Source organism: Pongo abelii, chromosome 6, assembly GCF_028885655.2.
Source record: "Pongo abelii isolate AG06213 chromosome 6, NHGRI_mPonAbe1-v2.0_pri, whole genome shotgun sequence".
Classification (NCBI taxonomy): Eukaryota; Metazoa; Chordata; class Mammalia; order Primates; family Hominidae; genus Pongo; species Pongo abelii.
This window is the reverse complement of record NC_071991.2, coordinates 57,491,087-57,512,736: the sequence shown is the minus strand read 5'-3', so window position 1 is coordinate 57,512,736 and position 21,650 is coordinate 57,491,087. Positions and strand designations below refer to the sequence as shown.

General features: G+C 40.2%; 1 protein-coding gene and 1 long non-coding RNA gene across 4 annotated transcripts in view; one reads left to right on the top strand and one right to left on the bottom strand.

Annotated features, from left to right (window-relative positions):
* Window positions 1–14,191, bottom strand: part of HIBADH (3-hydroxyisobutyrate dehydrogenase) — a 143,256-nt gene extending 129,065 nt beyond the window's left edge. Inside the window, exons 1-2 of one of the 2 annotated variants that reach the window (XM_009242927.4) lie at window positions 13,892–14,191; window positions 919–1,079 (exon numbers count right to left, since the gene is read on the bottom strand). In XM_009242927.4, the coding sequence (XP_009241202.2) occupies window positions 919–1,079; window positions 13,892–13,982 (252 nt within the window). In that variant the 5' untranslated portion in view covers window positions 13,983–14,191. 2 annotated transcript variants of the gene reach the window in all.
* Window positions 14,192–14,300: 109 nt separating this feature from the next.
* On the top strand, window positions 14,301–19,870 carry LOC129060347 (uncharacterized). Of its 2 annotated transcripts, none has more exons than XR_008526963.1 (3): window positions 14,301–14,486; window positions 15,301–15,405; window positions 15,703–19,870. It is a non-coding gene; the product is annotated as an uncharacterized LOC129060347 (long non-coding RNA). The 2 variants fall into 2 exon arrangements; XR_008526964.1 differs by having other exon boundaries at window positions 14,301–14,664.
* The last annotated feature ends 1,780 nt before the right edge of the window (window positions 19,871–21,650 follow it).

Here is a 21,650-nt window from a genome sequence, read left to right as displayed (position 1 = left end):
AGCAATTTTTTAGTATTCTCTGTTCTGGGATCACACACTATCCTCAGTTACCACTCTACAACTTGACCAAGAAGAATTTCCCTCATATCTATAAAAAACAAACTCTATATTCAGATACTGATACCTGGTCTCCTGTAATTTGAGTTACTGATAAAGTTTAACAAATCCAAACAACTCAAGACTTAACCAGCAGATGCTATCATCCAACATGATAAACTCTAGTACCAAAATTTTTTAAACATGAATGATAGCCTAAAAACACTAGAGATCCATTATAACTCAACTCTTCATTATAGGACATAGTGTTTTTAGGCTGTCTCCTGGTTTATGGCCAATAACTAATAATTATTCACAAAGTGCTGCCATATGATGTTTTCAAAGTATGTTCACATACATTCTCTCATTTGAGCTTCACAACCTAATGGCATAGGTTGTCATTGTTCACATTTTAAGAATGAGGAAATCAGCAGAAGTGATGTAACTTGCCCCCAGTAAGAAAGCATGTATCTGAGCTGGAACTCAAACTAAGCTTTATATCTCTAAGCCTACTCTTGTTTTAAAGACAATTGTGCTTTTAATAACACAGGAGGTTATTTCCACCAAACTAACTACTTTAACAGCAGAATCAGTAAAGTTACTATCTCAGAAAACTGATACAGAGCTAAAACAAGGCCCTCTGACCAAACGTGCAAAATATTCCAAGTCACCTGACAAAGAATAGATACCCCTGAATGTCTGACGAGAACTCTCCTTTACAGCAAATCTGGATGTTGGATGAATGATTACATATATATAAAATTAACACTGAATTAGGTTTACAACTCCATTGGGTATACTTCTAAGAAGCTGTCACTTATTTGAATGTATATTCATTTTTAATCCTCAAAACCTAAAACAAATCCAAAGAAAAGGCCTTACCTGTTCACCTGCATCTTGAAACTCTTTGCAGGCATCAGGGAACACATCATAAATAATAAGTGGATAGCCATGTTTCATGAGATTTTTTGCCATTGGATTCCCCATGTTGCCCAGTCCAATGAATCCAACTGGAGTCTTTGAAGCCACTGACCTAGAACACACTGATTTCAATACATTATTTTCAATAGGGGCAAATAACATTTTTTATTGTAAACATTCATTTAATATTAGCAAGTCGATTGTTAGATTTTTTTTTTTTTAATAAAAGAAACTTTTAGGAACCAGGTGCAGTGGTGCACACCTATCATCCCAGCTACTTGGGAGGTTGAAGTAGGAGGACTGCTCGAGCCCAGGAGTTTTAGAACAGCCTAGCCAACAAAGTGAGATCCCATCTCAAAAATAAATAAAATAATAATACATTTATTAAAAAAAAACCCACTAACTTTTAAAAGGCAAATTTTAAACTAATGGATCTAACCACATTTAAAGTTATCAACAATGTGCAGCCAGACTAACTTCTAATTATTTAGTTTTCTGGGGCACATTCACAAAATTTTAAAGCATTTTTCCTGTTTTGTACCTGTATAACATTCTTTTATCATTTTTAACAATAAACTAAATAATGTTATCATTTATAAAACACCTAATATGTAATTTACTTATAATGTGAAGTATTCCATATTATCTCCCTTAATAATGTGTATAAAAGACAGAAAGTATTCAATAAGACCTATGTCTTGGACCAGCTCCAAGAATGGAAAAACTTTTTACCTTCCCACTCCCACAGTTACAGAAACCATCCTCTCCAATGACACAAAAAAAAAAAAACCTAAAAAGATGTTAAACCCAGGAGAATGGAATCACCAGTTTATAAAGGTGGTCCTGGGGGAGAAAGGGGAGATACCTCCATAGGCTTTAAATGGCAAGTGTAACAGCATCAGGACCTTGGGCTAACAACTCTGAACTTTCAGAAAAGAGAGACTTCCTTATTTTATTTTTATTTATTTATTTATTTGTTCATTTATTTATTTATTTATTTATTTATTTATTTATTTTTGAGACAGAGTCTCACTCTGTCACCCAGACTGGAGGGCAGTGACGCAATCTCGGCTCACTGAAGCCTCTGCCTATTGGGTTCAAGCAATTCTCATGCCTTAGCCTCCGGAGTAGCTGGGATCACAGGCATGCACCACCATGCCTGGCTAATTTTTGTCCTTTTAATAGAGACAGGGTTTCACCATGTTGACCAGGCTGCCATTAAAAAAAAAAAAAAAAAAAAAGCCTTAAAAACTATACAGGTTTTATTTTTTCTTTTCTTTTTCATATAAGACTTTTTGAAATTACTCCGTGGGCATATGAATCAAAGTAACGCGTTACAGAGTGGGGAGGCTTTACATTACTATGGAAATAACGTTAGATGCAATTTTTCACTTTCTAGATTTAGAACTCCACTCAATAAATATTCATTGCATGAAGTACTATGACAAAGCTCAGAGACAGACACAAGCAATGTATGGTCCCTGTCCCTTAAAAGCTCACAGTCTAGTAAGGGAAGAGAGAGAAGTAACTCTCCTTGCTCTTCCATTTCCCAGCATTCTTTTTCTTTTTTCTTTTAAGAACTCCAGCTTTAAAATTTGTAGTGCAACAACTAATCACAGTCCCTCTTTTAAGTTTCAGGTCCCCTCAAACTGAACTTAATCTGCTCTTCCCTGAACTGAATCTGAATAGAATGAGATTTGTTAAAAGCAAATTATTTGAAGCCCTAATGCTTAAGAACTAGAGATCTTCTTGGGTTAGAAGCATATTTAATTCCTTTAACTTAATGATTGACTCTAACACTTCCATTAAATGTGGGTGTCATTTCTGTGCAACATCATTTAACAGGCGCTAAGTTTAATACACTGGTATAATAGTACACTGGTATAATTTGTCTTTCTGGCCCGCAAGGAATTCAATGACAGAAAAGTGACACCAAACTGAAATTTTATTTTGATATTAAAACGAATGAGTACACTTCATCAGAGAACTCTAACTAATGCTCATAAACAAACTAGCAATAATAGCCAGAAAGCAAATGTGGCATTACTGTGTTAAGGTTGAAAAGGTATAATTTAGCAATCTAAAAACATTAGAAACTAGGAAGATTATAATTTAAAGACAGTTAATTTAACAGGCAATTCACTCTAGGTCAAACAATTCATAAGTATGGTCAGGTAGAACCACAATTCATTCACAAATTCAACAAATACTAAGCAACTATCACATGTACCAAAAGAGATGACAAGGAAGGTAAGAGACACAGTCCTTGCCTTCAACAAGCTTAAAACCAAGAAGAAATAAACCATGTACATAAACACTAACATAAGACAGTTAAAGATAAAAACACAGTGCTGATGAAAAATGAGAATTCATGGTGTGGGAACTTGAGGAATGTGGCATCTGACCTGGATATTATACAAGGGGTAGGATTTCAAATGGATAGGAGGGTAAGGAGGAGGGGAACTCCACATAGAAAAAGGAACATGAATATATACAAGGAACTAGGAGAGCCATGAAGAAATGACAGTAATAGTTAATATTTACTGCAATTTTACTACATGCCAGACACTGTACTAAGCACTTCATAAACAGACCTATTACCATATGCTATATATGAAGCCCATCTTACAGCTGAGAACCCTGATGCTGAGTTGAAGTAAAATACCCAATACTTTACTAAGTTGTAATGCCAAGATTCAAATCCAGACATTCTAATTCTAGAGTCTTCACTTGTAAACACTGTATGATACTGCCCTCTATTCTTCCTAAAGAATGCACAAAGAAACAAAACAGCAAGAGATTAAGATTAAAAAAAATGCAACCATAATGTGGAAGGATGGAAGGATGCTAAACAACTTGTATTTTGTAGGCGAGAGGTAGTTATTGAAACGGTGGGCAAGAGAAATGACAGATGAGACTTACACTTTAGGAACAGAAATAAGGCAGAGTGTACAATGAATGAACTTGAAGAAAAGAGCCTGGAGGCAAGAAGACCAATATAAAAGTGACAGTAATCCTCTAGATGCCTTAGTTTGAGCTACTGTAACAATTTCCATAATGGCTTAAATAACGAACGCTTATTTCTCATAGTTCTGGAGGCCAGGAAGTCCAACATGAAGGTGACAGCAGATCCAGTGTCTGGTAGGTCCACTTCCTCGTTTGCCGATGGCCATTTTTCTCACTGTATCCTCACATGGTAGAGAGCAGAAAGAGAAGCAGCTCTCATGTCTCTCTGTATAAGGGCACTAATCCTATTCACAGGAGCTCTACCCACATGATCTAATTGCCTCCCAAAGGGCCTAGCTCCTAATATCATTATATTGAGGGTTAGGAATTTTGGCCAGGCGCAGTGGCTCACGCCTGTAATCCCAGCACTTTGGGAGGCCAAAGTGGGTGGATCTCCTGAGGTCAGGAGTTTGAGACCAACCTGGCCAACATGGTGAAACCCAGTCTTTACTAAAAATACAAAAATTATCCAGGCATGGTGGCATGTGCTTGTAATCCCAGTTACTCAGGAGGGTGAGGCAGGAGGATTGCTTGAACACAGGGGGTGGAAGATGCAGCGAGCCAAGATCGCACCACTGCACTCAAGCCTGGGTGACAGAGCGAGACTCTGTCTCAAAAAAGAAAAAAAAAAGGAATTCAACATATAAATTTTGTGGGGACATAAAATTTCAGTCCATAACAAAGTCAAAGTTAATAAAGTGTGGTAGGAACAGGAAAAGACAGGTATAAAAACTATTTCAAAGACAGAAGTAAAAGGATATAACAATGGATTGGATTATAGGCTAAAATAAGGGTGAGGTCCAAAATGACAGTAAGAGAATAGTGTTTAGTGTTATCGATACCTAAATGAAGAAATCAAGGAGAGCTGGCTCAGTTTTACCCAGGGTAACTATGAACGGTCAATGAGCTGAAAAGATGTCCAACAGACTATTAGATATACCATGACCAAGGTTTCAATGATAGGATGAGAAAAAAGAGATATACCTGGTAGCCATTTGTCTCAAAAGTTAAGAGGTGAAATTTGTAAAAGTTAATAAAATCACCAGATGGGTATGAAGAGCTTGAAGGCCAAAAGTTGAACCTCTCTGAAGCACAAGGGAATGTGTATACACAAAAGTCAAAAAGTCAAAACCAACCCTAAGCTGAAACAGAAGTTAGAATTAGAAAACAAGGACATTAAAAATCATAACTGTAGTCCATATATTCCGAAGGTAGAATTATGAAAGATATTTTTAACAATCCAAATTAAATTTCTTGAGATGAAATCTACTAATAAAATGTGAGATGAAAATTATACCAGAAAATTAACTGAAGAGTAGATACCAAAGGAAAGATTAATAACCTTGAAGATACAGCAATAGAAACTATTTAAAACACAGAGAAAAAAATAATTTAAAAAATAAAGAGAGCATCAATAAGCTGTGAGACAGCTTCAACCACCCAAACACATATGTAACTAGAGTCCTCAAAAAAGAGGAGAGAAGTGGGGCAGAAAATATATGTGAAGAACAAATGGCCAAAAATATTCCAAAGTTGATGAAAACTACAAACCCCATGCATCCAAGGAACTGAATGAACCCCAATACAAGAAACATGAAGAAAACCATACTAAGACGCATCACAATCAAACGCACAAGAGCAGCCACAGGAGAAAGGACACACTATGTAGAAAGGGAAAAAGATAAGGATAAAGGCAGATTTCTCATCAGAAACAATGCAAGTGAGAAGACAGTGGTGCAACATTTTTTAAATGCCGGAAGAAAAAAACAACTGTCAAGCTAGAAATCTATAACCAGGAAAGATATACAAATATTTGTATATTCCAGAGGTATGAATAAATCTCAGAGGTATGGTGATGGATATGTTGACTTTTTTTTTTTTTTTTTGGACAGGGTCTCACTCTGTCGCCCAGGCTGGAGTACAGTGGCATGATCACAGCTCGTTACAGCTTCAACTTCCCAAGCTCAGATGATCCCACTTCAGCTTCCCAAGTAGCTGGGACTACAGGCACATGCCACCAGGCCTGGCTAATTTTTGCATTTTTTTGTAGAGATAAGGTTTCATCATGTTGGCCAGACCAGTCTCGAACTCCTGAGCTCAAGCAATCAGTGGGCCTCAGCCTCCTAAAGTTCTAGGAGTGTAGGCGTGAGCCACCGCACCCAGCCACACTCTCTTGACTGTGATGATAGCTTCACTGGCTTATATATATCAAAACTAATCAAATTGTATACTTTATGTACAATTTATCGTATGTCACTATACTGCTAATAAAGCTGTTTTTAAAAAGTCAGTATCATATTTATAGAAACAAGCAAGAGAAGACAGTTCTCAATACTAAAGTGACAGATCAAATGTAAAGTGTGAAGTCTGAATGGATCCTGACTTTAAAAAAAAAAAAAAGCTAGCCTTTAAGAAAATAATGAAATTTTGAATGTAAATTGTACATTAGATGATACCATGGAATCACTGCTAATTGGCTTAGGTAGGATAATGGTAGTTTGGTTACATAGGAGAATATCCTCATTCTTAGATTCATGCTGAAGCATTAGGGTTAAAGTGTCATGTCAGCAATTTACTTTCAAATGATTCAAGTGGGATAGGCATATATGTGGAAGAAAAATAGTCAATGGGCAAAATATTAACAACTGTTGTTTCTAAGGAAAGAGTATATGGATGTCAGTTATATTATTCTTTCAATACTTTCTGCTTCATATTTTTCATGATAAAACAAAGGGAAAAAGTTTAGCATATCTATATGGAAAAAATATCACAAACAGATAAAATACAAATAATAAGAAAAACACTCCAACACATGACAAAAATAGGGCTACTTTGTTTTATATGTAAAATAACTACAATCTGGAAGAAAAACATGAATAATTTTTTAAAGTAGGCAAAAATCACAAAATGACAACAGAAAATATGTAAATTAGCCCCCCCAAAAAACCTCTAAAAATATACCCAACTTGTCATAATTAGAGAAATGCAAAACAAAATGATGTGATACCATTTTTCACCTGTTGGATAAGTTTTTTCTTTGATAAAAACTACTCTTGGTAAGAAATAACTGATGAAAACATATGCTCTCATATACTGTAAAATTGTATATTAGGTCGACCTTTTGGATGGTAATTTGGCAAAAAAAACTACATTTGAACTTTTATTTAAAATTTAAATTTAAAACATGCATACTCTTTGACCTAGCAATTCCATTCCTAAGAATATATACTACACATGAGGGGCCAGCCAACTTTGTCTTAAAGAGTCAGGCAGTAAATTATTTTCAGCTTTTTGAGCCATAAGGCTTCTGTTACAACTATTTCATTCATCTACTCTAGTTTGAAAGTAGTCAGAGACAACATACAAACAAACGGGTATGGCTGTGTTCCAATACAATTTTATTTACAAAAAAGGTGCCCAACTATGGGCCATAGCAATCCCTACTATGTATTAAATTCTGAACAACACAAAGATATAGTTTATTATAGCACTGCTTGTAACAGCCAAAAAATTGCAAATAACTATGTATTAATAAGGCACTTCATTCATAACTAATTATATATTAATAGGGCACTTAATTCATAACTAAATATACATTGTAGGGCACTTGATAATTCACAGTAAATCAACACAATGAAATGTGCAAATGTTTAAAAAAAGGTGACATATTTATCTAAAATTATAGGAAAAAATCTCCAGGACAAGTTATTAAGTGGCAAAAAAAAACAAAATGCTGAACATTATCTATAGGATACAGTATAAGAGAAGAAGAAAGGATACATATGCATTAATTTTTCTGATTTTCTGTATGGATACACACGAAACAGTACTTACACCTGGAGAGTTGGACTACTGGGTCGGAGTTGAAGAAAATATTACTTTTTATTTTATAACCTTTCCCATTTTTTACCATGAGCATGTAACTTTTGTAACTACTTTTACAATAAAATGAAATAAATGAAGTGGCACAGTGAAATTTAATATATGCTATGTGAATGAATAATAAACTAGGTAAGTTTCATCAAATGGGCATATGGGAATAAAAGCCAGTTCTAAAGCAATTACAAAGTAATGCTGCCGATGAAAGTGGATTGTGTAAAGGTAAACAGTGTCACAACAACCATTACACATTGCAGGTTGACTCTCCAATATTCTTTCCCCTAGATCCGAGGTCAAGTTCCAAACTGCCTAACCTAATACATGGTAATGGCATCCTTCTGCCAAATGACTGGTTCAGGGGCTGCCAGCCCTAAGTTAAAGTTCTGGAAATGCTGTGGAAAATCTGAAAATGTAATGGGGAATAAACAAGAGATTAATGAAAGCATTGTATCTAATCAGCAAACTTCTGTGACTCTCAATATCACCAAGCTAAGTGACAGCTGGGAAAAGGCACAAACAGACCACAACAATGGATTTATCCAGAAATACAACAAGAGGCTGAAAAAAATAGTATTAGGCATCAGTGAAATTCCTAACTATAAATAAGTTTGAGATTGGGTACAGACAAACCTAGAGAGAGACCTTACAAAATGAGGAAACAAGAAAGCATGTCTATGTACTTGGAGGAAAAGGGAGGGAGTCAAAGGACCAGGTGATGAGCATTATGTAACAGTACGTTTGTTAGAACAAGAATCACAGAGGGGGTTAAATCAACCAGAGACTAGTTCTGCTGGTGAAATCTCGGCAAGAGAATCCCTCCTACTACTAAGATCCTAGAAAAACTGAAGTAGAGTGCTGATGTTTGTTACTGAAGCTGAAGAAGTTAAGAACAATGAGGCCATGTTGGATGGGCCAACATGAATGTGAATGAAGACAAAGTTTTCAAAGGACTCAGCTCTCTTTATTTCATCTTTGTCTGTGGCAAAGTTAAAGAAAGGCCAGTATAATTAGATGACCTGATGTCAAAAGAGAAGAAGTTATTTATTGATGGTGATAATGTTTAAAATTTTCTCTGAGTTGGGAAGGCCTAGGTTCCTATCCTGATAAGTTCACTTCTTAGATGTATACCATTGAAGTTACAAGTTACTTAACTTCTCTAGACATCATTTGATCAATGAAAGTCCTACTTCAGAAGATTATTGTAAAGATTACTTGAGATGATGCATATAAAGCCTTAAACAGTGCCTGGCACATGACAGATAATAAGTATTAGTTACTCTTACCAAAAATGGTCAAGTAGTAGCAGTACAGGTCAAGTCCTATGCCAACTGCCCTTTTTTGCCTAATGGGTTCGAAGTAAGAGCCAAAGAGATAGAAAAAGGTATAGATGACTGTAGGAGAAGCCCTGTATCTGGGGAAAGAAAGCTTTTAGTTAAGGTGAAACACCTGAATAAGCGCTTGGCAAATATAAAATAATTTGCACCCAAAGGGGCAGAAATCCATGAGTATAATGGAATGATTATTGCCCTAAAAACTCTCAAACCTAAATAATGCATCTCTCTTTAAATAACTTCTGACAGTAGTGCATGGAAAAAGTAGAGTTAAAACATAAATAAGACCAAGCTGGGAGAAAATCAATCAACAAAATACAAAGGTGATACTGGTTGACTGGTTAAGAAACTAGCATTAGTGTCTATTACTGAGGACCAATGAAAAGAAACTAGCCAGAAAACTTGGCAAAGTTTGTTTCTAAATTTGTAGATGCAAATTTACCGATTATGACCTCTTTCTCCAATGTAACAAGGGGAGTTATCTGTATCTGGATAACCTTAAGTGCTACCAAAAAGCAGTTTTCACTAAGTGTCAAAATGCACACATTGGTAACAAGTTAATTATTTTACATTTCTGAGGCTTCTTTTCTATTCAAAGTAATGCATTTTCATTGTAGAAAACTAGAATGAAAAAGTATACAGTCGTAAGGCAAAGCAATCTCATTACAGAAAAATAAAAACAACATTTTGCGTGGACTTTCAGTCTTTTGACTGCATTTTTCATTATATCATAAGGTTATATTTTCTATACAATGTATGTCTATTTTATCACATAATACTACATTTTTTATATCTATTTTATCACATAATACTACGTCATAAGCACTCTATCTGCTTTACTATTAAGAGTTACTAAACTAAGGGTGATGACTTTCTCTATAAAGGCCTTTATGGTTTCAGTCAACTTATTTTAGTAATAAATACGCTCCTTGTGTAATTTCACAAGTTTAGGGTCAACTTTTAGTCCCAGGACCACGAGCAGCTTTTCAGAACTTCATGTGCAGCCCTAGAAGCTAATGTAAAGGGAAAAACTGCCATTATATATTTGATTTATCCAATGAGTTATGCTACTTTGAAAGTAAATTTCATATATACAAAAAGGACCAATAATATTAAAAATTGTATTCCCGTTTCTATACATGATGCTAATTTTTCCATTCTACCTTTGGTCAGGTGGTCACTTCAAGATGATCCGATGTGATTTATTTTTCCATGTACAAGCTGGAGAGTCACAACGTGACATTTTGTAGAGGGCCTATAGCTGTAGATTTTTCTCTCTGTACAAATAAGTCTAAAACTAAACTTAATTACCTTCTAAAATAACATACACAATTTTATCAAACAGGTGATGAAATAGTGATATATGTACACTTTAATATTTCTCATTCTTCTATTTCCTTTTCAATGCTTTAAGTATTTTAAAATTAGGCTTAGGCACAGTGGCTCATGACTGTAATCCCAGTACTTTGGGAGGCTGAGGCAGGAGGATCAGCTGACCCCCGGAGTTCAAGACCAGCCTGGGCAATATGGTGAGACCCCATCTCTACAAAAAAAATAAATAAATAAAAATAGCCAGGCGTGGTGGTGTGCACCTGTGGTCCCAGCTACTTGGGAGGCTGAGGCAGGAGGGCTGCTTGAGCCCACAAGGTTGAGGCTGCAATGAGCCATGATTGCACCACTGCACTCCAGCCTGGGCAAGAGAGAAAGAGAGACCCCATCTCAAATAAATAAATAAATAAATAAACAAACAAACATTTAAAAATTAAGCTGTGGCAGGCTGAGCACAGTGACTAATGCCTGTAAGCCGAACACTTTGGGAGGTCAAGGCAAGAGGATGGCTTCACGCCAGTAGTTCTAGACCAGCGTAGCAGGCAACTAGCCATGTCTCAAAAAACATTTTTTTTTAATTAGCTAGGTATCGTGGTGCACCCTGCAATCCTAACTACTTGGGAAGCTGAGGCGGAAGATCACTCGAGTACAGGAGTTCAAGGTTGCAGTGAGCTAAGTAGGTGCCACTGTACTCCTGCCTGGACAACACGGGGAGACCTGTCTCTAAAACGTATTTATAAAAAAGTTAAAAAGATGTGCTACTAACCGGCAACTTTCAGGTTTCATTTTTTTAAACAGTAAATTATATAGCTCCTTATAATATTACCATTCATATGATATAAACATCTTAAACATACTACAAATATCCAACAGAATTCAGAACATCACACATTACTATTTGAACATGGTTCTTTTTCTTAATATCATTTGACTCCAAACTTGCAGGTAATTTTTTTCTACTCTTTAAGAATCTAATGTCAGAAAAGTTGACACTTTTGCAGTAAACTAAAATTAACAGAAATTTAAATGTTTAAAACAATTCCAGAGAAAGACCGGACGCGGTGGCTCACGCCTATAATCCCAGCACTTTGGGAGGCCAAGGCGGGCGGATCACGAGGTCAGGTGATAGAGACCATCCTGGCTAACATGGTGAAACCCCGTTTCTACTAAAAAATACCAAAAAATTAGCCGGGCGTGGTGGCAGGCGCCTGTAGTCCCAGCTACTCCGGAGGCTGAGGCAGGAGAATGGCGTGAACCCGGGAGGCGGAGCTTGCAGTGAGCTGAGATCGCGCCACTGCACTCTAGCCTGGGCGACAGAGAAAGACGCCGTGGCAAAAAAAAAAAAAAAAAAAAAAAAAAAAAAAAAAATTCCAGAGGAAAAAAAATTGCTGAAGTGATTTAACCACTTTATCACAAAAGAACTATTTAAAATTTATCAGAAATCTATATTCTTACAATTATCTTTGGGCCAAAGAACCCAAAGTACAAGACAATATGCCAAACTAGTTTAATCAGCACTCTGAGGTAGGCCCTCCCAGTTTACAGAGGAACGTATTACAGTCTTAGGCCTCAGGCTCTTTCACCATGAATTGGTAAGAACTTTCATAACTCTAAAAGGTACATCAAGGGTTCATTAAAATACCATTAGAACACCTTGTAAAACCACTAAACAGCAAATATGTCTTCCTTGGCTAATGAGAACTGAAAGAATTGTGAATTCATGTGAAAACTGGTGCTACTGTGGAAAGGTGTCTATTTTTTTAGGGTTATCTCAAAAGTCGGAAGCATTTTTGTAACTCAATATATGAAGCTCAAACAGTGGTTTGAGCATATTCAAGTTTGGCATATTCTGAGTTTTTATCTTGTTACTGTGGTTCTGTATCAGACATCTGTTCTCTTGCATCCCACCGAGCCTCTGTTCTTCTCCAACCAGAAAGGAAATTCAGAGGTTTCACTGAGAGGGAGAATGGGAAGCTGTTAGGAATTGTAAGAGAAAGTTCTTACAATTCCCGGCCAGCCACGGTGGCTCATGCCTATAATCCCAAAGCTTTGGGAGGATCACTTGAGCGCAGGAGTTCAAGACCAGCCTGGGCAACATGGCGAAACTCCATCCCTACTAAAAATACAAAAATTGGACGGGCGTGGTGGCACATGCCTGTAATCCCAGCTACTCGGGAGGCTGAGGTGGGAGGATCACCTGAGCCCAGGAGGTCGAGGCTGCAGTGAGCAGTGTGACTGGGCCACCGCACTCCAGCCTGGGCGACAGAGACCCTGTCTCAAAAAAAAAAAAAAAAAAAAAAGGCGGGGGGCCAGGGGGCTCAAATCCTAACCCACTATATTTTTTTAAGCAAAGATTAGAAAAAATTAATGCCAAGGGTTTTTTCTGTTATTAATCCTCAGTATGATCTTGCTAAACGGTGCATTCTGACAACTCTCAAACTTTCACAGGAAGACAACGGCAGTGTCCCCACAAATCAACCAACTTTCCAATTAAAGAGGAGTCCTGGTGTGATAGAAAGTGAAGGAATTAGGAACAACTGAGAACAACTTTCCAGGTCTTGCTAGGAATATCCTGATTCACTTATCCAAGGGGCCTCATGTCCCCCGTGCGGAGTACGAAAGACTGTATTAGATCTCGGTGGATCTTCATCCTGGCTCTAAACACTGCCTCTTCGTAAGTTCATGGCTAGCTTTCACAATTTACAATGGTATGAGAGGAGGGAGGCAGGATTAATTCTGCCCACAATCTTGAGGACGCTGAACGTGTTTTGGTTCATAATTTGACAAAAATGACACTTTTTAGGTAGCACAGTTACAGTAGAGGGGGGAAGCCCGTCTTGCTGGTCAAGGGTGACTGAAACTTTGCTGAAAGACTTACTGCCTGGCTTGTACAGCCACCGCTTGTGTAATAAGGCCATCCCCTCGGACTCAGGTGGTTAAACATCAGGCCCTGCTGCCCAAGTGTGTCCCCAACCCAAGGTGCACCCTGGGGGCGCTGAAAGACCAGGGGTCGCTGGGGTGAGTGCGGGGTTGCCCCTGGAGTTGGGCCCTCCAAACGTCCTCGGAGTCCTAACTCCAAAGCAGCATGCCGGGGTCCCAAATACTCTTCTCTTCAGCCCAAGCTCTTCCCCACCTCTTCCTAAATCCCGAAAAGGGCGCTGAACCCGTTCATCAGGAGCCCGGGAGAAAGGGAGGGAAGGCAGAGGGGGGTACTCGCGGAGTGAGTGGCGGCCGCAGAACAGGACAGGCCTTTAGTACCAGCCAAAATATTGTTTTTTAAGCCCCAGCCCAACCGCAGCGCCTCCCGAGAAAAGACTTCTTCGGCCGTCTGGACAGAAGAAGCGAGCGGCCGAAAGAAGGACAAGGGGGAGGAGGCGTGAGGTCCTTACCCGCTGCAAAGCTGCCGGCTGCCGGCCGCAGCCGCCGGCTCCAGTACCGGAGACCGGAGGCAGCTCCGAGGAGCCGTAAGGAGGCTGCCATGCTGCCCCCGCCCCTCCTCCCCGCGGTGACCTCCGCCGCCTCCCGGAGGGCCCACTGACTGCGAGCGTCTGCAGCGCGACTGGCTGGCTCGCCCACGGAGAAGGGCGCGCGCGCACGCGCTCTCACCGCTCGGGGGCGGGTGACCACGCGCCAGGGAAGGAGCGCGGAGCCTAGAGGAGCGGCCTGACGCGGCAGGGCCTGTCAATCCCTTTACGGACAGGGAAACAGACCAATCAGAATTCCCAGGTCCGCAGCTGTGCGAAGGACCAATAAGAGGCCTTTTTGAACAGTGACGTCAGGAGCCCTGGCGCTGCCCCCAAGCTCGTGCCTCGTTTACAGCCTGCGGGTGGGACTCTCCTTGTTTACCAAAGCAGAGGGCGTGTGGGAGGCGGTGGCCGTCGCTCGCTCCCGCCTCCTCGGAAACCTTGTCCCCGCAACCGCTGCGTGTTAAAAAGAACAAAACTGACTCGCAGCTTGAAAAACACTCAGAAAGCTACCATGCGTGTAATAACTTTTAAGTTCATTTGATTTTATTTAACACAACAGTTTCTCAATACTAAAAATAGTAGGAAAAGAAGTTGGTAACATTATCTTTGAAGGGAAGAATTACCAGAAACTTGCACTTTCTATTTCAAGGCATATTTCTCTAATCTTTGAAAATTCTACAGCCTAAATCCATTTTGTAAGCAAAACTAAATATAAAGTCCAGAAAGTAGTAGTATATGTATGTGTATTAGAAAGACCTTTTTTTCTTTTTGGAGACGGAGTCTCTCTGTCACCCAGGCTGGAGTGCAGTGGTGCGATCTCGGCTCACTGCAATCTCCGCCTCCCGGGTTCAAGTGATTCTCCTGTTTCAGCCTCCGGAGTAGGTGAGGTGGGACTACAGGCCTGAGCGCGCCACCACACCCGGCTAATTTTTTTGGCACTTTGAGTAGAGGCGGGGTGTCGCCATTTTGCCCAGGCTGGTCTCAAACTCCTGGGGTGAAGTGATCCGCCCACCTCGGCCTCCCAAAGTGCTGGTGATTACAGGCGTGAGCCACTGCGCGGTGCAGAGAGACAGACATTTATTCATTCTTCTGTCAGTGCTTGGTGTACATATTCGAGTCTGTAAACCCCTTGGGGGTAATTGCAGGCCTTCTCCACTGACTCCACCAAAGGGTTGGAAGTCATGACCACACCAAAGCAAGACTATATAGCCTTTGGAGAATGGCAATACAGCAGGAAAGAGAGTGTGTATGGAGTAGCTAGGGAAATGCGAACCCCAATCTAAGTAGCACAATCAACAAAATTTGACTCTGACCTTTTTTTTTTCACTCAGTAACCCATGGAGTTGAAAGCAAAGGAACTGGATCATTTCCATCTGGGCTCTTTCATGTTTCCGGGCATGCTGGCAACGTTTCCAAAAACTTGGACAGAGTGCAAGGTCCCTATCTGTAACTGGGAGGAAGATAATTCCCTTCTTTGACCATTTCTCCACCCCAACCCTCTACCCAACACTAAATGAAAGGAAGGAAGGAAAGGGAGGGAGGGAGAAAAACTCATTTCAGCAATTAGACCTTCTCCTAGATTTGGGTCCCCACCCCTACTAGGGGTTAATTAGTTTCTGGAGCATTTCCCACCTGTGCCTCTCTTCCTGGTTTCGTCAGGTTTTAGCTGGAATAGATCTCCTGCAGGTAACAAATGTGGGTCTACAGGTTTCTTTTTCTTTTTCTTCCTCCAGCCCTACAGGTTTCTATAATTAATTCCTGAACTGCAATTGGCCTTTCAACTGTGTCTCCTCCAAGAAGCCCTGCATTGTCTTCTCCACAATATCTCCTCCAAGAAGCCCTACATTGATTCATAAACTAAGGAATTTTCATAAGTTTCTATGATTTTAAAAAGGCGTTATGAATTTTTAAGTAATTCTTACTGTTTGAAGGTGCTTGCAGATATTATTGTACTGGCAAATGCAGTTACTGCCTATGGCTGGCTAGCTTTCTTCATTTGATTGTCCTCCTGATGCCCTTGTTTGAAAGGCACTGCAACTCCTCCCTGAGTCTTTGCCACGCATTTTTGTTTGAAATTGTTTCAATGCCTTATAGTGGCCCCTGACTTCTGCTTCCAGGAAGATGGAGTAGATAGTTTTCTCCCTATTCTTCTAAGTACAATAAAAACTCAACATTATATATAAGATAAACATAGGGAGACTTTGAAAGGTGGAGAGAAGTCACACTGGCTAGGGTCCAGAGAGCAACACGGTGGGAAGTTCCTTGGGTTTTCCTGTAGCCTTAGATATCCCAAACTGGGTGCTGGAGAAGCCAAAACCAGAAACCCCAAAATGCCAAGAAGCATAGATAGACAAAAAGTGCCCCAATAAAAGCCTGCTCTTTCTAGCCAAGCGATGAAAAAGGAGCAGCCTAGCAAGAAAGAAAACATTTAGAAGATAATCACTCTACTATAGACAAACAATACACACATACATACACACACTGACCTCACCCCATAAAGCAGAGGCTGAGTAGGGAGCCTAGACTTCCACACTCTCCAGGTTGTGATGAGACACCCCAGCATCCTAACACCCCAATCACTCTACTCCTCAACCCCTCTAAGGTGATGTCAGAGGAAACCAAAGAGAGGGATGGGACTTTCATCTTCAACTGGGCAGTAACAAGTAATCCTCCACACACATCCTTCCTTACTCTCGGTGTCACTGGAAACCACGGGGCGACCCTGGATTTCCACTCCTACCTTACAGTGATGAGGTACCCCTCCCTTTCCCTGCTTAGATGGTGTAATTGGAGGTGTATTGGAGAGTCAGAGCTTTCATCACTGCCCAAGAGTAAGGATGTCACCTCTTTCCCTCCATGGTGTCACTGGAGGCTACATGGGGGCAGTAAGGAGCCATTCCAAGCCCTCTCAACTAGGGAAGTATCAGGGGACAACTAGTGGGGAGCTGAAACTCCCACCATTGCCCAGCAGTAACAAGGAACCACCCACCCTTGGTGTCAACAGAGGTGGAATAAGGAACCTAGACTTCTACTACCAGTTGCCATTTACAAGTTGATGCCCCCTGCCAGAGCAGTGTCAAGAAAAACTAGTTAAAATAAAAGGTTTCAATAATATCCAAAATATCATAATACCCAAATGTCCGGATTTCAACAAAAAATCACTCATGATACCAGATTTCAATTAAAAAATGACTCATGATACCAAAACCCAGGAAGATCTCAAGCTGAATAAAAAAGAATAGATGCCAACACTGAGATGACAAGTTAAAATTATCTAACAAAGATTTGAAAGCATCCATCAGAAAATATTTCAAGAAGCAATTAAAACATGCTTGAGGCCTGGCGTGGTGGCTCACGCCTGTAATCTTAGCACTTTGGGAGGCTGAGGTTGGCAGATCACTTGAGGTGAGGAGTTCAAGATCAGCCTGGCCAACATGGTAAAACCCCATCTCTTCCAAAAAAATACAAAAATTACCCAGGTGTGGTGGTGGGCACCTGTAATCCCAGCAACTCAGGAGGCTGAGGCAGGAGAATCACTTGAACCCAGGAGGCGGAGGTTGCAGTGAGCTATCACGCCACTGCACTCCAGCCTGGATGACAGAGTGAGACTCCTTCTCAAAAAGTAAAATAAAATAATAAAACATGCTTGAATTAAATAAAAAGAAATCTCAGCAAAGAAACAACATATAAAGAAATAAATGGAAATTTTAGAACTGAAAAAATGCAAGAAATACAATTTTTTAACTCAACTGCAGAATAAAGAAAAGAATCACTGAGCTAGAAGATAGGACAGTAGAAACTATCTAATCTAAACAGAGAGAAACTAGACTGGGATTTAAAAAGCCACGAAGCGCCGGGCGCGGTGGCTCAAGCCTGCAATCCCAGCACTTTGGGAGGCCAAGGCGGGCAGATCACGTGGTCAGGAGATCGAGACCATCCTGGCTAACACAGTGAAACCCGGTCTCTACTAAAAATACAAAAAAATTAGCCAGGTGTGGTGGCGGGCGCCTGTAGTCCCAGCTACTCAGGAGGCTGAGGCAGGAGAATGGCGTGAACCCGGGAGGCAGAGCTTGCAGTGAGCCGAGATCGCACCACTGCACTCCAGCCTGGGCGACAGAGGGAGACTCCGTCTCATAAAAAAAAAAAAAGCCACGAAGCTCAGGGGCGTGTGTTGTGACTGTAACAAAAGATCTAACATTCAGCTGGGTGTGGTGGCCCACGCCTGTAATCCCACTTTGGGAGGCCCAGGCAGGTGGATCACCTGAGGTCGGGAGTTCAAGACCAGCCTGGCCAACATGGTGAAACCTTGTGTCTACCTAAAATACAAAAATCAGCTGGGCATGGTGGTGGGCGCCTGTAATCCCAGCTACTCAGGAGGCTGAGGCAGGAGAATCGACTGAACCTGGGAGGAGGAGGTTGCAGTGAGCCGAGATCGCGTTATTGCACTCCAGCCTGGGCAACAAGAGTGAAACTCCGTCTCAAAAAAAAAATCTAACATTCCTGTCATCAGAATCTCAGAATCTGGGAAGAAGAGGAATAAGACTTTCCCAACAATACCCACACTATCTAATCAGTTTTACGCCTATTCCTAAGATATCATTGTCTCTGTACTCACCTCCGTGACAATGCAGTACTCTTTCCCTTTCCCAGAGCACTCTGAGTTCCTCAGGTTCTCTGTTTTTCTTCTTTCCTTCCTTTCTTCTTTTCCACACATTCTAATACCACTTCTACACTCCCCACTTGTTAGGACTCAACTCAAAATGACTTTCCTCAAGAAGTCTTTTTCTGAATAATATATAAGCAGTCATAAAAACAATCCAGTTTGATTAAGAAACTATATCTAAAGTCACTTTCAAAAACTATCAGCATCAGGTTTGGTTGGGTAAAACAAAGTCCAAATGATAACAATTTGGTTTTTCTTTTCATAAAAGTAGTGTGGATGTAGGCAGAACCAGGGCCAGTTTGACAGCTCTGAGTTGTCAAAAATCCAAGCTTCTCATTTTGTCTTACTGTCTAAAATGATTTTCTAACCTCATAATCACTTCATGATGAAAGATAGCTGCTAGTGGTCCAACCATCTTGTCTGAGTTCCAGGCAAGCAGAAAGAAAAGGAGGGAAAAGTAAAGGAAAGAGGTGTGTCAGCAAACTGTTCTCATTTTCAGAAGCCTCCCTATAAGTCCCACCCCACAATTGTCCTTCCCACTGGCCAGAACTTAGTCACTTAGCCATAAGATTTGGATGGCATGACAAGTCTTTGTTCTAGGCAGTTTCAAAAATTTTGGAACACAAAACAGCGGTAAGATAATTGAGTTGTGTTCTAAGATGAGAGCAAATCTAAGTACATATTATTGCATTTATTTAAATGGATTAAAGTTGGAGACATCAGTATGAACTCATGCTTAACTTAATATAGGTACAGATGGTTACATATAGAAATATTTATCAATGTGTATATAGACACAAGTTAGTATACACATGTCTCTTTGCTCTGTCATCTGAGGGGGCCTAGAAGCAATTATAATCCAGTAGCAACAATTGTGTGTTTTCCAGTTCTATGTGTCTACCTTTGACTGTGGTCAAAGGATCTTGTAAGTGGATTGCAAGATCCTTGTAAATATGGATTACAAAAGGTTATTGAATAAATTTAATTACCATGCAATAAATATTTGTTGATTTTGCCAGTTATTATTATCATACAACCTAATTTATATTCAGAGTTATTTTACTTACTATGTGGCCCTCAACATGCAAATTCAATATGAACATATAATCAAATGAATTAACTATATTCTTTTGTTTCTGTTTCATAAAACATATCCAAACATGCTCAATACTATTGAGCAATGCACTACATCTTTTGTTATCTTTTTTCTTTTCTTTTCTTTTTCTGAGACGGAGTTTCACTCTTGTTGCCCAGGATGGAGTGCAATGGCGTGATCCTGGCTCACTGCAACCTCTGCCTCCCGGGTTCAAGTGATTCCCCTGCCTCAGCCTCCCAAGTAGCTGGGATTACAGGTATGCGCCACCACACTGGCTAATTTTATATTTTTTTAGTAGAGATGGGGTTTCACCATGTTTGTGAGGCTGGTCTCGAACTCCTGACTTCGAGTGATCCACCTGCCTCGGCCTCCCACAGTGGTGGGATTACAGGCGTGAGCCACCGCACCCAGCATACTTTCTAATATGGCATGATAGTAAGGAGCCTGAGACTTACCTCTTTTGATGATGTCTATGGTGTAAAGGTGTTACAAATTCCCATAAATCACTGTTCCATCTTGATAATTTTGTTCCTCAATCATGGACCTGAATTTTTATGACCTCTCAGTATGGGAAGATTCAAAATCATCCTACTTTTTTGCTAGTTATATAACTAGCAAAAAAAAATTAACTAGCATATGAATTAATAATATTAGAAAGGGATGTGTACAAGTGATAAAACTTCTTTTTTTTTTTTTGAGATGGAGTTTCGCTTTTGTTGCCCCTGGAGTGCAATGGCATGATCTTGGCTCACTGCAACCTCTGCCTCCCAGGTTCAAGTGGTTCTCCTGCCTCAGCCTCCCGAGTAGCTGGAATTACAGGCACCTGCCACCGCGTCCAGGTAATTTTTCGTATTTTTAGTAGAGATGAGGTTTCACCATGTTGGCCAGGCTGGTGTTGAATTCCTGACCTCCGGTGATCCACCCGCCTCCACCTCCCAAAGTGTTGGGATTACAGGTGTGAGCCACCACGCCTGGCCAAAACTATTTTAATTCTAATAAAGACCACATATTAAATCAGTCTTTATGTCACAAGTTGTCTTAGTTCCTTTTGTGCTGCTGTAACAGAATACCACAAACTGGGTAATTTGTAAAAACAGAAATTTATTTCTCACAGTTCTGGGGTCTGGGAAGTCCAAGATTAAGGTGGCATCTTCTGTAGGCCTGCTGGCTGTGTCCTCACATGGCAGAAGCGTGAAAGAGGGCAAATGTACTCCCACAAGTCCTTTTTATAGTGGCAGAGCCCTCAGGACCTAAACACCTCCCAGAAGGCCCCACCTCCCAACACTGTTGCATGGGGGATTAAGTTTCCAGCTATCAATTTTGGGGAATACATTCAGACCATCGCACAAATTATTTTAAAATTTTAATTTGCTTAAAGAAATAAAAAGAGGGTGTTGGTCTGCATTACTGAAAAGTCTGTAGTAGAGAGACTTGTTCCACTCTACCTGCCGTGGTCTTGGCTTCATCTTCAAGCATCATGCACTGTCCTAGTTGCTCCCCTGGCAGTGGCCAGTGGCTATGGCTGCTTACATTCTCATACTGAACCATCCTGGGGTGGATATGAACTTTCTTACGGAAGACAGAGGAAACTTTTGTCCTCACAGAAACTGATTAGATTCTTGCTTACCTCTGAATCAATTACTATTGCCACAACAATGGAATAATACAAAGCTCTGGTATCAGGGCTCACAGTAGAGCTAAGTTGAGGTCATTCTCACTCAAACTATGGCTTGAGCATGGGAGATGAGGGAAAAATATGTTCTGGGTTTTTTAACCCACAAGAGGATGAAGGGCTACAGGATAACAACAGTGGGTGTCGACCTCAGACAGTGACTGAGCAAATTAATACATAGACGTGACTTTCAACAGGGTTTTAGACTGGCAGCTCCAGGTAAAATCTCATCTTCAAAATGTGCTTCAGT